This window comes from Clinocottus analis, unplaced genomic scaffold, assembly GCF_023055335.1.
Source record: "Clinocottus analis isolate CAN_PGR_092001 unplaced genomic scaffold, fCliAna1.0.p SCAF_19, whole genome shotgun sequence".
In the NCBI taxonomy this organism is placed as follows: domain Eukaryota; kingdom Metazoa; phylum Chordata; class Actinopteri; order Perciformes; family Cottidae; genus Clinocottus; species Clinocottus analis.
Genome location: NW_027175920.1, coordinates 6,176,401 through 6,194,928, shown reverse-complemented (window position 1 = coordinate 6,194,928; position 18,528 = coordinate 6,176,401). Strand labels below are relative to the sequence as shown.

Sequence of the window (18,528 nt, the reverse complement as noted above, 5' to 3'; positions counted from 1 at the left end):
CTCGCCATCAATTTTAGTATGTGTATATTCCATGCAAATATACATTTTTTTTCTTCTTATGGAAAGGCATAACTCATTTGCATCTACATGTTTTAGACACAAGTCAATGTTCTAATGCTTCGATGCAAAAGAGAGTTATCACTCTGACAATTTACAAAAATATAAATTATGGACGCTTTACATATTGATAGTGCAACTATTTCCACACTCAACGCTAATTTTAAACTATTTGAGATCAGGCAACCGGCAGAGTGCAACTCCAGCAGAGTGTTTATTTTAATGAGCAGGTGGGAGAGATTATTGTTCATCTAATAGCGCGCTCATTTTCCGGACTAATCTTTGGATGATTACTGTATTGACAGACTGCAGAGCAGAGTTTGATTCTGGGCTCTTTTGTGTGATATTCAAGTTCAATGGCTCTTTGAGTTGCAGTATGACAGCAATGGTCTTGCCTGCAGTGAAAAAAAATGATTACATATATTTATTCATGGGCTGTATTAAATACAATGTTGATGTTGTACTACATTATACTTACTACACTTAACAAATAAATACTGCACTTTACATCACTTGATTTAATTTTAAAGCTATTCCAACTGGTTGCTTTAAAGATGAAGCTTAAATCTCTCTCTCTCTCTCTTTCTCTCTCTAAATCAGTAAATGAATCTTAAGATTCACTGCTTTCTGCTTATAATTGCTGAAGAGGAGAGGCAGCGTTTTAGTGCATCCGAGAACTCGGCACCTTCCATAAGCACATCGTTGGATATTTGTGAAGGCAACAGAGAGACACAGACGCACCGATGTGGAGGTCAGGCCCTTGATGCATTGTTATTCATTCCACAGTCACTATAATCACCTCAAATAAACACAATTATTCTCATAGTCTGTACCCTGAAACCAAATGTCATATACAAGTGTTGTCAACACACACATAGGCAAACACACACACGCTGCTTGTGTCTGCCCTGTGTGCTCCTTGCTGGCTCCTTGTCCACTTGAATAAGTGTGGTGTGGAAGCACAACACTGACGAATCCTGACAGTTATACACTTGATTTCAGCCTGCTGCATTCAAATGATTGTGCAGGGAGACGGCCTCGAGCAGAGCGATCGCATGTCGGCTACACACAGCATGCGATCCTCTAGCTGTAGACTTACTATGTATACTTCTTTTCACCTACATGGACTCTTTAAGTGCTTTTGATTGACATGCTAGGTTACTTTTGAAAATCACTCACTTAGTAAAGGGAGACATAAACTGAGAGGGAAAGGATTTTCAAAGCCTCTTTGATCTCAATCTAATTCACATCACAAAACCTTTGTACTGTATTTTAACAGTGTTGCAGCCCATTGCATACATGCGTGTAGTTTACATACTACACGACTTCTATTTCACTACAAAGATGACTCTAGCCTTCCTCATGTTTGTATTAAAGTATTCAAATGTTCTGACTTTATATGTTTTATCTGGGTCTAGAGTTCAGGTACAGCTCCCTGGATCATTTTTCTGACTTTCACTGACCTGTAGATGACACAGCCAGTCCCTGAGGGTTTTGATGCTTACTGTGGCAACAGCTAAGTCAAAAACACTTGAAAATGGTGAGCAAGCCAAGACCCTTGTTATTCTGTCTCTCCGTCTCAAGCTCCACTCCTTGTTGCAGGCCTTCAGACTGTGCAGAATGGCTGTTGATGACAGATTAAGTGACGTCTTAAAAATGGCTGCTTTTTGCTAAGCATAATTTGCTGTAAGAAATGAGGCCAAGTAGCACAAAACTCCAGCTGATAAATGTCCTATTTCAAAGCTCACACAGTTTGTTTCAGAATACATGTGCGTTTCTGTGTGTGGCTACAAACATGTATTTACTGTGTGTGGGACAATTGTCGTAAAGGGTGCAGAAAATACTGCCGGTCACCTCTCTCACGGACATCATTTTCAGGTTTGATTTAGGATGTGTGTGTTTGAACAGTCAAAATTTGAAGAAGAAAAAGAAGAAAAAAAGCACCGTCATATTAGATTACGGTGAAACAAGTGCACAGCGCGTATATATACTCCTAAAAATAGCCAAAGATACATATCAATGCACATTTTGCAGGGTAAGCTTACTGGAAACGATGATACAGTCATGTAATCTGTGTCGTTAACTGTACACAAGGACCCTTTTTTTGCCTGACTTTAACCTTTAAGGTTGTACCTCCTCCCAGGCAAAAATAAAACCCTGTAAAACAGCACCAATCATGGAGAGGAGTGATTCAGATTGGCCCTCATGGGTCTTGCAGGTAAACACAGAAAGTGCAAATGTTTGTGTTCTTTTTTTTTAAACCAACAGCTTGCCTTCAGATTAACATAAAGATGTGCATGTCTGAAAGGGGTTATTATCTTTAGCTGACGCTGAATTAAGCACATTTACCTTTAAAAGCACTTAACATCTGGGGCAAACATTTCAGATAAGGCACTTTCATGTGAGTTTATATGCATCACACAAACACACATCATCCTGAAAAGTTGGACACCATAACTTCTGGACTGAAACGACTCCCCAGTGGTTGAGAAGCTTAGTGTTGAGTGCAGGAAGGGAAACTGCTCTGGTCCGTTCCCTTTTCAAAAGGCCCCCAGTGATAAGCACCCTATTAAAATCGCTTTTCATTTCAGCAATCACTTCATGCGACCAAATAAAGGGACTGCGAGTTCAGCTGTCGGTAGGGGATGGGTGTTATTAGGCTGGTTTCATCGCAGCAAAGACTGAATTATACCAACAGTCAACTTAATTGACTTGGCTCATCCGCCTTTTCTTCTCTCTACTTTGAAAAACAGGCAACACAGAGAACAGCTTGTGAGACATTGTTTTAAAAATGCCATTTGTGTGTAGCAATATTCCTATTTATTATCAAGGTTTCAAAGATATGCCTGGCTGCCATTTTCCTCCTGAAAACCGGTGTTGAATACAGCAATGAGTTATGTTGTTTTTACAAAGTGATGTAGCGTCTACCACATTAATTGGATGCTTGGAGTTCAATATAGAAACCCTTTTCTTACAGGGGGTTTTGATGTTTTTATATACAACTTTAACGAGAATTTCACTTTATATAAAATACATGTTTTTCCTATTACATAGTGCTATTTATCAAACTAGATTGGTTGCCTAGTTTTGGAGGTATCGAAACAATTATTTTTTTTTTATCAATCTTCCTATTATATTCAAGAGAAAGCGGACGTCTCTTCGGTCGATATAGCCCAAGCTCGGCAACTCACACGAAAACAATCTTAACTGATGAATAGCTCTTCAGGTAAGAGGAAATATGTATTTTAGATTTTTGGGTGAACCTTCCCTTTAAGGTTTTAATTGGTGCATTAATAACAGCCGGCGCTTAACAAAATACCATACCTGTGTACATGTGTGAGTAAACACACATATTTACAATTCATACTATAGCTTTCCAGATATGTTTGAATTAATCATTAGCGGTATCTAATATATTGTGACGTATTAGTTATTCCTTTTGCAAACAAATGATGATAAACTGATTATCGTAGAATTTCTGACTATCAGTCAGACATGAAACATTTGAATAAGTCCCTTTTGACTCGTGTGATGATCGCAGCTTTAAATATGACAAAAGACGACAGGATACGTCAATAAATTAGGCAGTCTGTCTTTTAAAGGATAATTCACGAGCTATTTTTCCGTCGAAGGTCTAGTTGCATTTTCGCTCCATATAAAACCATTTCACGGCTATTTTTAGAACCGGCAGCCGTTTGACTGTGGTATTGTCAATTTCACAACAACCGAAACAAAAGGGGTTAAACACTCTAGGGTTCATTTATCCAGTTCAAACATTGCTGGTGTGAAATCACTGTGGCCCATGTGAGGAAACGAGAGGCCCTTCACCCTGAGGGACCCACACAAGCTGCCCATGAGTGAGCCTCATCATAACTATCAATTATTGGATGAGATAGCTCTGACATGTGTGGCCTGCAGCAGGTGGGGTGTGTAAACGCTGTCGGTGCGGATGCTGTTGATGTCTAACCTCTCAACCCGTGCATTATGAAAGGGATGCCATGATGAACAATACACACAGAATATTTGCTATGATCTACACTAAAATAGAAAAAAGCCAGTTTAAAAAAAAAGGCTTCTAAAAAGTGTGTTTTTATTATTTTTTATAGTAGGGAAGTATTTCTTAAACAACCCCCCTTCCCCTTGAGAGAAATGTGTCTGGTTATGCAGCATTTACATCTGAGTGCTCCCTACTGTCTAGCCAGCAAACTGGAGACACTCGTACACTCGTATGGGTCTCCAGATAATAAATCTCTTCAGTCAAATAAATATGTCAAGGCAGTCTAAATGATGGGCAACATCTACCCACAATCAGATATAAGCTGTGACCTAATTCCATAAATTATGCAGGTTTTGAGTATGCATTGTGTTTACTTCACAAGGGAGAAGTGACAAAATAAAGTGTATTTAAAATGGTCCTTATGCAGAATAAAAATTATAAAAAATATAGTGAGATCCGATCTGTGGCCACAAATGAGCTAACGAGAATATATTTTAATAGCAGGTTGCAGGAAGTCCAATAACATTTAACCATTGGTTTTATTAACTTTATTCCGTCTGTAAAATGTTGAAGGACAATGAGTAATTATGATGAATACATTGTGTCAAGTCTATCATCACAGAGGAAACCACTCTGTGCTGCATGTTGCCTTCATGGTGATGTCATGCGGATATACAAATCCAGATTTTTGTGAATTGGAGTATGACCTAAATCCGATTCTCAGAGAGAAAGAAACATTTCTGTTGTGGACAATGTCCTGCGTGTCCTTTATGTCTTTTCATGCAGATCTTTTGTTCCCCTGTTTTTGCTTCTTTTGGTTATTTGTTTGGTTTAGTTGTATCCATTGCCTTTATGGTATGGTCTTTTTTGCTGTTTTCCTAAATGTTCACCTGTATTTACGTTATGTTTGACTTTACTTTGCTGTTTTTAAAGGTGTTGTATAAATAAAGTTATTATAATTAGCATACTTGAGATTGCCTAACAATTTAAATATATAAACCACCTATAGTATAGCACCACTCTGTTCTTTCTGCTGATGGATTTTTTTCTGGTTTATTACTAGAAGATGTCTCCAATAATAAAGAGTATGTCTTCATCACGGCTGATAAATAGCTTTGGTTTTTCACCTTTTTACCCATTTTGGAACGGATAATTCCCCTGGCACTGAAAGTCTTAGCTGTGTCCAAAACTGGTAATAAGTGCACTATAGAGTGCTGCAGGAATGAGTCCTAAAAGCCAGAAATGGAGTTTTTGCACTTCAGTTTTACTCATCTTTAAGTCAATGGTTTTTTTAAGGGGATTTTGATAAGATGTTGAAAATAAGGTCTGTGTTTAACCCTAGCATAGGATATTTTAACATTTTGTTCTACAATATAGATATGCCAGTAGATTTGAAGATTTTAAGTGTCTATAGGTGCTAACAAGTGGCCATATGACACTACAAAATGTCATCATGCCTACGATTCCGCCTCTGCAGCCTCAGTCTGCTTACCGGCTCCCATTTCACTGTGGTGGAGTGTGTTTCTAGCCTAACATGAGCCTTATACTTCTGTTGATTGCATTCACACTTCAAAAATCCTCAAAGGGCAGGACAAAATGTGTACGTATCACAAACTTCTGTTTTCCACAGAGCCTTTTTCCCCCGCAATATTCCAAATGATTGTTTCCTTTTTTGTCGAAAAACAACCGGTGCAGTGTTACCTTCTGGAGTTGCCCTGCAACAAATACTACCACCCTATAGTGACAGCAGTCACTTATATACACTTGCTAGAACATAAGTTAACATTCACAGAAAGGCCTCTTTGAGCACCAAAGACCCTAGAAAGTCAAAATTACAAGGTAGATTAATGCAGGCCAAAATAGGCTTGTGCTCTGGATCAGTCTCACACTTTTAAGTATGAATGATGATCTGCAAAGGCTATTATCTGACACAGAAATAGTCAATAACATTCTGATGGTAACAAAATGAGGTTGAATTGAGGAAGAAATTGAACAATGGCTATCATATTAATTTAATTTCATGCCCTGTGTTGGATTGAAACTGCTAAATATGTGTGGTAAGCCAACAGAGAGATACAGCCTCATAAATCAACATTAAAAAGTGCCATCTTATTGGCCAGTTGTTCAGCAGAGGCTTTTTTTTCTGAGTGTTGATTGATCAAGCGGGTCACTTTGGCAGAGTGACACAGGTGGTGAGGGAAGGTGATTAATGGCCCCTCGTCATCAAAACAGGTGTGCAGAAAGTGCTCGGAAATGGCATGGGGCTCTTCTGGAATATAAAATAAACTGGATGCATAACAGCTCCTCATGGTTTGCAAATGTGAACAATTACAAGATCGTGAGTGAGATGTTTATATATTTCTGACTTTTAGTATACTCTCTGACTAAACAAGGTGTGTTAGGTATCAGGGTACAGTTTCCGAGTCTGCTGAAAGACTATTACATGTTAAATAATACAACACAACTGGCACAGTCAATGCTAAGGAGAAGCAATGTTTTTTTTTGTTATGTTGCATAAAACCATCAGTCTATGGAGCATATACTAGTGTCAATGCCAGACACAGTACCTGCACTTCATATCAAACTCCAGCACCAAGAAATATTTTTCAAGCACTTGTACACAGAACTTCTTATGGAGGAAAAATGTATTAAAACACTCCAGATGACAAAATAACAGAACCATTGACAATACAGCAGCCCTGCAGTAAATAACAATTTGGAGAAGTTCATAATGTTCTGTTTTGTTCAGACTGCAAGAGCTGTCGCTACAGCTGTGGTCATTTTGAGGCAGTTTATGAGCCTTTCAGACAATGTTTGTCAATGTTGTTCTTCTCTCGCAATAACTGGTGCAGCTGCTTCATTACAAAACATCACAATATTTGAGATTCAAGCCTGGACATTTGACATCCTTGAAAGCAGCCATTTTACCGCATGAAAAGCGAAAAGGTGTAATTAAGAACGTGGCTCTGTTCCATTTAGATTCTGCAGCAGGGCTTTGGTATTGCACATGATGTCGCCCTAGCATGGCTTCCTGGGACGCTTCAATATAATGGAGCCATTATTAATGTTATTAGTTACACCAGCGGTTTTCAAAACGTTGAAAAGCCCATTCACTTGGGAGTTCTTGGCCTCTTTGTGTCTATGTAAGTCGTTTTAATTTGCCTTGAAATGTCAATTAAAATGATAATTGTCTGCTGAAGCTCACACTTATTCTCATTTGATCGCCATCTCAATATGATTCACTTTTGAAGTACGGAATAAACTGAATCGCAAGCTACAGCCTCAAAAATTAACCACAGAGCTAAGTAAGAAAGTTCCCTCTTCGTTGGCCTTTTTTTTTTTAGAGCCTTCAACTTTGTCACACAATCTTTTTTATCAGCATCAAAGTGGATAAAACCACGACAGTTACTGAGCTCGCACGTCAACAGATCTATCTCGACGCCAGCTTAGAAACCTCCATCCAGTGATCTTAAGACAGTGTGGTTGAAAAAGCTAGTAAGTTGGAGATAATAATGATAAGTTTGAAAATATCAGAAAATATCAATATAACTTTACGTCTGTTGTTCATATTGTAAGTCGCAGTGGTGTCGAACTCGACTGCATTACAGGGATGTCTCAATCTATTTTTCAATTTCACTCCCCTTTAAAAAGTGTTCTTTAGTGTTGCTTCGCTGCACCTGTGTTGTATTACGCTGAATGCTTATGTCTGTATATCTTTTGCGAGGATCACATTAATACATTTTTCTTTTGGGCTTTTTGCTCGCAGGCCTATTGTTGCCACCTGCAGTGGCGTGGCGAATGTGGTTGTCGATGGCTCTCCGCCGCGGTGTGTGTGATCCGCGATAAAACACCATGACCGCAATAGAGTCTCACACTGAGATGAACTCAGTGTGACTCAGGTCGGTGAAATGAGTTGCGAGACAATAGCATCGGTGCATTCTTACCTGTGCTGACGACCTTTGCCAGTCGGCGCAGCCTCCTCTGGTGTGTCTTCCCTCTGTAGTGGATCTGGGCCTGGGCGTTAGAATTTAGCTGTATGTGGCAAACCCGGCACATAGTGGCACTGCTGCTGCCTTGCCGTCGCTCACGTTTGGCCCTGTGCACCGCTGCCACCTTCCTCTCTTCCTCATCTTCCTCTTCTATGTCCTCCTCCTGTCCCTCCTGACTCTTTGGAGGACGACTGCTGTCCGGTGAGTCGGGGCTCTTTGGACGCTTCATATCTGGAGAAAGTAAAAAAAGACCATTTGCCAAGTGTTTGCAATGTGATATAGAAACAATACAGTTTCCAATATGAGACATTTCTTGAAAATGTATGTTGCTAAAGGATCCACAGGGGGGCAACAGAGCAGCATGGCTCCATTCAGAGCAGAGTCGTCTTGGTCTTTTTCTTTATTGGGATTCAAACTGCAGTATGTGCACCACCATTATAGTGCTTGATATTTCATTGTACCAAACAGTGGTTTCTAAGGCAGACAAAAGATACTCATCTCCTGGATCTATCTACAAACTTTAATGTTGTTCTATAAAAGGGCTCAAATTAAGAGGACAGTATATACGATGTCTTTTCTAGAATAACCCAGCCCTAAAACACGCATCCGCTGAAAAGAATGACCTATGTCTGGCACCCATCACAGCACTACAACGGAGACTAGTACAGTCTGTAGATAAGTCTCTTGATGCAGCTTCTCTTTATTTCTCAGAATATTAAAAGCCGATTCTCGGGGTACACAAAGCGATATGTTTCATAGACTTGATACCTGTAATGGCTGAGTGATTGCGGCAGACTGACAGCATAAATCAATCTGCAGCTATGACGCGAGCGCTGCTGTGCATGTAGAAATGTCCTCCAAAGTCTAGCTTGATTCTTTGTTTTGGTGCGGTTCACATGAAAATGGCATCAGTTAAGTCCTCATGCAGCTGGACATTTTATTCTCCGCCTCGCTAAATGCACCCACCTCCCTCCCCTCCCCACCAATAAGGAGCTTCCACCAGTGAAAGTCTTTGCCGTTCTGAAAATTCAATTTGACTGTTGGAAAGATGAAAGTGGAAAAGAAAATATGTTCACTGGAATTCATCAGCCCTCGACCAGCAGCATGGACTTCAAAGCTGCGGCCGATCTCAATGAGTATTTAAATGATGTTACAGCCTCGCAGTGGACCGGGACATGAGAGGTGTAAAAAAAAGAAGAAAAAAAGGTATATGTTAATGTACCACTGCTGTAACATGGACCAGCAATTATGTTTTACAAGAGACGCAATGCAAACTGGATTACATTTTTTAGTAACAGAATTGGGAAATGTTGTTCACCAGTGATTTTGTACAAAAAAATCAAGATTTTCAATCCCAAATTTATGTCGTCAAATTGCTTTTTTTTGGGCCATCCAAATGTCCAGATTTGTTCTTCTGGACAATTTTCGATTTTCGGTTGATCAACTGAGTAACCCAGCTGAATTGGGTCAGTACTTTTTGATTTGATGTGATTTTTTTTTTAAAATACCACAATACATGATCATTTCCCTGCCCAAATAAGCCAGAGGCCGAGACAGAAATATGAATGTACTCTCTGGCTGTCTGCCAGACAGCTGCTGGATAAGAGCTCAGACTTTTGCTCTTGGATCCAAAGACTTTTGTCGGTAAGTGGTCTGCCATCACAGAACAGTATTGACAGGTTGAGAGGGAGGTGTGGGCCGGTAAACTCACGTTAAGGTGGTTTGCATCGACACGGCCCCTCGATTCAGGGCTGAAATGGAAGGTAGAACTACCAGAAGTCAGTTTTGTCGTCTTTGAGGCTTTCCTGTCAATTCTGGGCGCACAAATGCTTTCATGCGTTTTCGTAACATGGCACATTAACACCACTGGTCTATGTGTAAACCCTCCATCATACTTGGAGCCACCTAAGCTGCTCCTCTCCCTCGTCATCTTTATGTGGTCAGCTACAGTTGAGTTGGCACCTGACAGCTCTGTTACAAAACAACAAGCCGGCCAGCAGCTGCTGGTTTCTGTTGGCACGTTGTAACACAGCCAGAGCTTCTCTGCCTGTCTGGCACCTGAGTGAGCCGCTGGAAACTGCTCAGTCCTGCGCTATGGAGCAAACAGCCTTCACCACGACCGCCTCACGCTTCTCCATGCAGGAGTAGTGAGCACACTAGATGAATGAAACTTCTGCAAGAGTTGTGTGAACAGAATTTGGTATAGTTTTCTTGGCCTCCATTTACTACAATTCATCAAAGATTTACCCAGTTTTCGTCCAATTTCTGATTTACCGTTCACTGTGGAGGCATTCCCTCAAGGGAATGATATTTTGATATGATTTTGTGTGTAAAGTATGCCGTGAAAGGTTCATCTTAACATGGAAAGATTAGTGTAAAATCATGTTTTTTCATAGAAAAAAACATTCAACACAGAATAGTGCATTACATCAAGTCCCATATGAAAAAAACAAAAGGTAAATTTTCTGTTAATAAATTCCAACTATTACTAAAGAGATTACAGTGGCATTTATATTAAACTGCAGGTACATCTATGAAAGCAAGCTATAAACTATACTGTGCTGTAGCTATTGCTCTATTAATAACAAGTATTCTTAAATAAGACCTAACACCTTGTAGAGGGCAGGTGTAACTTTATCAATAAATGAAACTGAAATTGGACTTTATGGCAATCATAACGGGCCAACATTTCATTCTTTAAAATGAGTGCATGCAACAGGCACCATGATAGTTATGTTTATAAAGAGAAGAAAACACATGCCATTCTGCACAGGTGAGATGGAATGCGCAGGTGGAATAGAACTTAGAATATAATTTTAGAATTCTACAATGGAATTGTAGAATTCTGAATTGGATCCAATTCTATATAGAATTCTATATATTATATAATACAACTCTATTTCTAGTAAATTACTATCATGTAGAGTTAAATATGAACACTGAATAAAGTTTTAAAAAAAATACTCTGAAAAGAGTAGATTTTACTCTATTTAGACTAGGACCAAATGTTATATTTTTTGGAATAAATCTTTTCCAATTCGAGTAAAATTTACTTTGATAGATTTGCTTTCTACTTACCGGTTTTATCATCCATGCAGAAGAAGGAACTCAGCACAACGACTCTGTGGTTGGAGATAAATCCCAGCGAGCTAGTAGTAGGATCTCCACGTCTGAGGAACTACTTTGTTTAAAAGTCAGTAGCTTTACCTCTTAACTCAGTATCTGTTGTGCTCTCCAGTTAATAGTGAAGCTATTTGGCCTCAGCAGCTCTTTAAATACCAGCACTCATCAGCCAGTCTGGCTGAAAGACAGGGCCCACAATACTTATGCAAAGGTTGTAATTGCTGCTTCATTTCAAAATATATTATAGTTCAAAGATGTATCAAACCCATGACTCTTAGAATATGTAAATTAGTTTAATACACGTCTAATATACTTTTCCCTTTCTTTACCATGTCTAAGACAATAGAAATGTAAATTATTCCACAGGACATACGTAAGGAGGTCTCTGGTATATTCTCTATCTTGTAAGAGGTCCTCGGCTTAAAAAGATTCAGAACCTCTGATGATGTGTCTGGTGATGATGTGTCTGGCAACCTGTTGGGCTGGTTTCCTGTAAGCTGCTCTCTCCATCTGCATGACGCGCTTCATGCGCTTGCTCTGGTTTCATGTTCGGGATAAATATGTTTTGCACTGGGCTTTGACAAATGAGGTGAAGAAAAGCTTTGGCATTGTGAGGAGTGAAAAAGTTGATTTGGAATAAAACCACATATCAGGTGTTCTTCCTGAATACACACATTTACATATACAAAGGTTCCAAATGAACACAGGCTTCCTTCCTTTCAACTGTAAAAAGATTTGTTCCATTACATTCATTATATGAGTGAAGCACTTGTTAGCATGTGGATCATTGTCTTTTGTCTTCTCAAGGGGACTTGGTACGGCATGGCACTTCTCTATATATATCTACACTTGATTTGTTGCAACTGTAGATCTGTTACACTACAAAGGCTTTATGGCAGTAATTAATATTTTTGTTGTTCCTTAACCGCACTGCACAGTCAAAGCCTGTTGGATCCACAGTAATCACACACAACAAGGTGACCAAAACATATTTAAAAGAAACATATCCTCTGTTTAGACTGGCCTGAATGAAGGAAGACAGAGCTAATCCATCACTAGCCCATTAGTCCAACTGAACCTGAGAACTTGCAGCTCTTTCTCGTCTGTGACCTGCGAAACATCCTGGAACAAGCGGGTTTAATCCGAATGTGTCAAGAAGTGCACTATCAGCATTCATAGGCAAGTCGGCTGTAAGCGTGATGTGACGGCTAGAGCGTGCTCTTTTAAAAATGGCTTTGTTCCAGACACTCGGGCCATGATGAGTGGCCTCGTCGCAAACACCTGTCGGACATGGAGAAACTGGACGGTGGAGGAATACAAGTTATATTCTTGGTCATGTTTCTAATAATCACTTCATATTCATATGTGCTGGCTGGTGAGTCCGTGGGTCCAAGCGCCACCAATTCCTCCAATGCGAAACGCCAACAATCTCCATGTCTTTTCAGCCCCGACAGTCAAAAAGACATACTGAACAACTGATCGACAGGTGGACTACAATTACAGTTGTGTTGCCAGGCAACCCCGCACATCCGCTGAGAACATAAATTGGAACCTTTTTTCACACAAATTGCAGCTCAATTATGCTGTAATTTGTGCAGAGAAGGCAAAGAAATGGACAAAAAGAGCCACATTTTACTGCAACACAGACTATCAATTCTGCAGAGATTCTGGTCTGGAGGCGAGCGAACGCTGGAGGATTTCAGTCTGATGACAAAAAATGTATCGGTTGCTTACATGTGGATGAACTACATTAGAGATCAATACTATTTCAATTGTGGTGCATTTCCCATTCGTTTACAGGCAGTTTCATTTTAAGACCATAAAACTGTGACGTTGAAACTCCCAAACGATGAGGATTCTCGTTCTGATGGTGAGATTAGTGAGGCCAGTACATGCAGTCAACCGTTTCTGGTGCTATTTATTTTACCCAATTCCATTACGTTTATTACGTTCTAAACAATATTTTCTCAAATATGTTTATATACTGCAAACCGATTGCACAGTAGGTCGACAAAGCATCCCAAGTTCTGCATGTAGTAAAGTTTAGGCCACAAAAGCTCTTTTGGAAGATTAAGGTTTTGGTTAAAAGTCCTAAATTCATAATTCTGAGCTTTTATATTGCCTCCACATGGCTATGAACATGGCAATGGATGAGCCTGCGGCTTGCAGCTAACACTGCTAACAGAGCCAACCGTTAACCGTTATTAAGCATTAAGCAACTGTTATGAGCATGACCCTGTGCACTAAAGCAAATAATAATAATAATAATAATAATGAGACTTGGTTTTTTAAAATAATTAAATTAAATAGACTACTAAATATAAAATTCCCAACTGATGGTGCTGCCTGCATGACAGGAAAAAACTTTGTGAGAAAAATTAAGTGCTGCTTAATTTTCTGTAAAGCACAATGTTATTCAGTGTTTACCTACTCATGAGGTAACCACAAGAAAAGTTAATTTTGTACATATAAATCCTTTTGAATTGCACTTTTTATTTAATTTATTTTGAATTTGTGAAAAAGCTGCTCCTCGAGACAGTGACTTTCTCCATCGTGAAGTGTTTGTCATTGATTCAGTAAGCGTGTATTTTCAGTTGAAGTTGAACATTTAAGTCTTTTTGAAACTACTTAGTTGTCGGACTTTTTTGTTTAAGCATGAAAGCTGTTTTTTTTAAATTACAATGCAGCTAATTGAGTGTAATATGGAATAGTTGCCTCTCTACCATCGCCACCAGCTGGACGTTTTGGTTTATCATTACACTTGTTTTTGTGTCGCATACATATTCTGTACTAGCTCAGGTTCAAACTGCACCATATTTTCATTAAATACATTTAAAAAGTTGAGAATGTTCTTCGATTTGGGTCGCGACTTGTCATTAAGGGGTGATGGTAGATCCCGGAGCCAGACCAGTTGAGAACCACTGATTTAGAATAGGGACGACAATCTTTATTTTGAAGGGAGCCGAAGGAGAAGTATGACTCATCTTGAGGGCTCAATGAAGTATAAACGCACACAAGTGAGCCACACAGGTGAATTCGAGCCATTAACATTCAAAAACACACTCCATGACCCTGAGAGCAGCACAAACAGACAAACGCACACACTGCATATACTATATAGACACACAACTATGTTGTTGGCATCCATAATCATGCTGCATGAGGGGTATATTGCGTGTCAGATCTCTATGACAAGGTCATTTGGAAATGTTCCACTCCTATAATGCAGTGATTCACTCGGTTAGGTAAGTGAGTGGGAGCTGTTAAGAGGGTGCATATTTTTAGTCTCTGCAGTTCCCTTGGACTCGACTGGCATTGGGAACATGGGATGACAATACTGTGTTTGTGCGTTTAGTTGTACGTAACATTAAGGCAGTGACATACAATTTCACACAAGGCTTCTCAGCACTTTGTAAGGAAAGGGCCACTTCTGATTGGTCAAAGACATTTGAGGACTAGATTTGTAACATGACAAAAAAAAGGGGGCGGAGAAATAATCTGGGTTGTAAATATGTGATATGAAACTGTCAGCTGTAATGATGGAAATATAAATATATATATATATATATATATATATATATATATATATATATATATATATATATATATATATATATACTGCTTACTCGACCCATCACTGCCTGCCATTATTAATCAACATTTGATGTATTCAGTGTCTTATTTCATCATCACACACTTTGGAGCTTTTACTGGTGCAAAGTTGTCTCCCATATTACTTTTCTGTTTCAAAAATCTATTTTGTTGTCTTGTATGTGCGGTAACATTGGCTTGCTACGGTGGCAGAAAATGGTCATCTCTTCTTGAGGATGTAACTTGATTTGTGTGATATTCAGACATAACTAGCTATTAACACATTTCTTTATTAATTTATTTGAATTCCTGATTACATTTAGATAATGCTTCTGAATTAACACAACATTTCATTTTCCATTTAGTCTAATCATTTGGCAGTACCGATGTGGTCCACTGGTTGAGAATAGTTTTCATTCCAGTTAAGTCAAAATAATAATAAAACAATTCAAGAGTTAATTTGTGATTATGTTTTAATGCCACAGATATAATGCTCACTCACACTCAAAACCAAATTATTTTGCACACAAAACATTTGATTCCACAAGATGCTGTGAAGCCACACGCGAGCGCGCGCGCACACACACACACACACACACACACACACACACACACACACACTGTTGTGCTTTCATGATTTTTGGGGACATTCAATTAATTTACATTTACATTTATTTGCTTTAGATTTACACTAAACATAATCGCTGCCAGTCTAATCCTAACCTGCACCTTGACTTAATCCTAACCTTAATCTTTACCCTAAAATGTAATGATTTATGACACTCACTCACACTCACACACACACACACACACACACACACACACACACACACACAGACAGACACAAAGGCACACAGACACACACACACTCAGCTTGGCTCCCCCTGGAGCTTTGCCCAACAAACGTCTGTACTGGTTTGGCATCCATCTTGTGGACACCTCACAGCAATCAGCAGATAACACACACACACAAATGCACCCCTCTGTAGAAGGAGATTAGGTCCAATGTTAAACAAAGAGGGAACATGTTTCTGACAAGCCAGCTCTTTAATTAGACCACTGGTATCTGAGGACACACACACACCCACACCCACACATTTACACACCCCTGAATGTCTGTTTTGTCACAGTAAGACTGTTCGACAGCCAGATAGGAAGTGGAGCAGCCAATCAGCTGTCACCTTCTCTGATGTGTTGGAAGCTCCACAGGAGCTCACCACCTCTTTGGCAAAAGTATTTATCCGACAGGCTTAATGAATATCAAAATACTTTCATCGCTACACAAATTAATGTGATTTGTAAAGCTTTTAATTTCAAATTACAATTAAAAATGTATTATTTTTTCCAGTAATGTTACACATGAATGTTGCTGTCAAGTGTTTTTTCTAATTTCTCAAATGCCGAGCCAAATATGTACATTTTTCTCAGTAAGCTTATCATTACATAACACTAATTATTATCAACAAAACAGTCTTTGGAAAGACCCTTCCCACACACCTTTCATCGGATTTCTGTGGCCGACTATTGACACTTAAAAAACAAACGTAATCGACAACAAATTAGTTTTCTTTAAAACATAATTCTCACTAAAGAGCAAGAATGTGAAACTTTGATTTCTCGCTTTATGTTTTTCCAGTGCAACCTTGTGAATCCCCTCCTGAAGAACCTCTGAGGTGATTGGGAAACGCAGAGTTTGTCTAGTTGTTAGCCATGGAAGCTGAAGAAAAGCTAAAAAAAAATCTGTAAAAAGTATGATAACGGCATATCTTTCCACACTCCATTGAGAACTAAAAGTCCAATCCATCAGTGGTTGGGAGAAAACCAACTGCACCCAGTAGTGCAATAGACAATTAAAAGATGTTTGTTCTACAGGTTTAAAGCCCATTTATGAGTTTATCAAAGCTACAGCTATTATCAGAAATTGCTTATTGCTGTTCACAAACATGATTTTTTTGCATTGAGTCAAAGGAGCTTCGCAGCATACATACATTCATAGAAACAAGCAGGTCAATCACACCAACACACACACACACACACACACACACACACACACACACACACACACCTTCTACACCTGCACAGACCATCATGCTGTGACGCACCATGTGGTGAGTCTATTATGGTGAATGTATGTCTATCTGTTTGATCCTGACAGGCTGCCGTATATTATGATTATGAGATTGACGAGAAGCTGGCAGCTGCCGTCTCGTTGATGTTCAGGATTAGACGACACCTTTCTGTCAGCGGTGACCACACACAAAGTGTACGCTAAAATCATTGACATTTGACCTTGACTTTAGAGAAGCATCTGCCTGATGTCGCCTCACCCCTAAAAGGCAAGACCCTCCTCTTAGCAATGAACTCAGAAGAGCGTGTTTGACTATTTTGGGCTACATGGTTTAATTTACTTTTCAGTATTTGATCTGTAAAATACCTAAATATGAAGAATTAAATCCCTTTTTCTTTACTTTTTGGTCTGCTAATAATCAAATGTAGTAGGATGTATAAATCATCATTTGCCACACAATATTACAAATGCAATAACTAAATTCAATTCATTATGAAACTGCATTTTTTTTTGTCCAAAGAGCCCCACTGTTTTCTATAACGTCATTGCTTCGTTCTATCTAAATAGACGCCACATTTTGGCACAAACTGTTTCCTAATCAGAGAAACCCAGTGACCATGCCTACTTAGAATAAACCCCTGTTCTTGCACTTAATCTTCTTCAGCACAAACCTTGACACATTCACTTAAAAAGGTAAATTTGTGCTCCAAGTCAACACTGCTGAGGTAGGCCATTGTCAAGAATGACACAATGTAATCTCCTTCACCCAGGTGGAGTCGCTTAGACTGAAGTCTCATGTGGCCAGAAATAAAATATATCATAGAGCAGAATTTGAACTTGACATGTTTAGTTTCACCAGAGAGCTACTATATTTCATTGTGCTGTTTTTACTTTTGAAGGACCACACCATGTAAATGCGTTGTGTTCGCTAATACATTTACAAAACATTATCAAATCACAAACAAATCAAAATGTGATAGATTTTTGAATAGTAATTTCTTTCTTAACTGAAAATGAACTTGAGTTCTGAGACTTGTTTTCCTCACAATGAGCATAATGCCTGTTTATGTTGTTGTCAAAGCTCCAATATCTCATGCAGTGACGTAAGTATAGTTTTATGTGTAAATTCTACACTACATAACCAACGTAGTGCAACAATTTCGGAAAAAACAGATGTTCACTGTGCTTCAAGTCTCTAAATGTTTTTGTTCAAAGAAGCAAGAGTGGTTATTTCAGCCATGATTGATTATAATGTTGTTGGTTTCTACATGGAGATGGACAACTGTAACCATTTCTTTAAAAAAATATATTTTTTAAAATAGGCTCAAACATGCCAAAACACTGGTATGGCCCTTTATTGAACTGCTTTTTTTGTATACTTCTTTCAATGCAAAAATACTCCATGCTTTTTCCCAGTGACAGGACATATAATAATTGACACCTTGATATGGGTAAAACCCTTGGTAAGCATCCAGCTCCACGGGAAACAAAAGGAGCAGAGGATGTGGAATCAAGCCAAGGTCGAGGAATGGTGAAGGAGGAGAGGGGTGAATATTGGGAAAAACTAAATGGAGCTCAAACTAACTGAGCTATTTCAATATAGTAAAAGCAGTAGATATACAGACCGAAACCCAAGAGAGAGGTCATAATATGATGAAAAAGAAATCCAGGCAGGAAAAATGGGAACTGGGACATGGGGTGGT

At 39.0% G+C, this 18,528-nt stretch overlaps 1 protein-coding gene across 2 annotated transcripts in view; it reads right to left on the bottom strand.

Annotated features, from left to right (window-relative positions):
* Window positions 1-18,528, bottom strand: part of LOC137790007 (zinc finger protein 385C-like) — a 58,789-nt gene that overhangs the window by 27,290 nt on the left and 12,971 nt on the right. For both annotated transcript variants that reach the window (XM_068583925.1, XM_068583927.1), the window contains exon 2: window positions 7,999-8,274. In XM_068583925.1, the coding sequence (XP_068440026.1) occupies window positions 7,999-8,274 (276 nt within the window). The remainder of the gene's footprint in view (window positions 1-7,998; window positions 8,275-18,528) is intronic.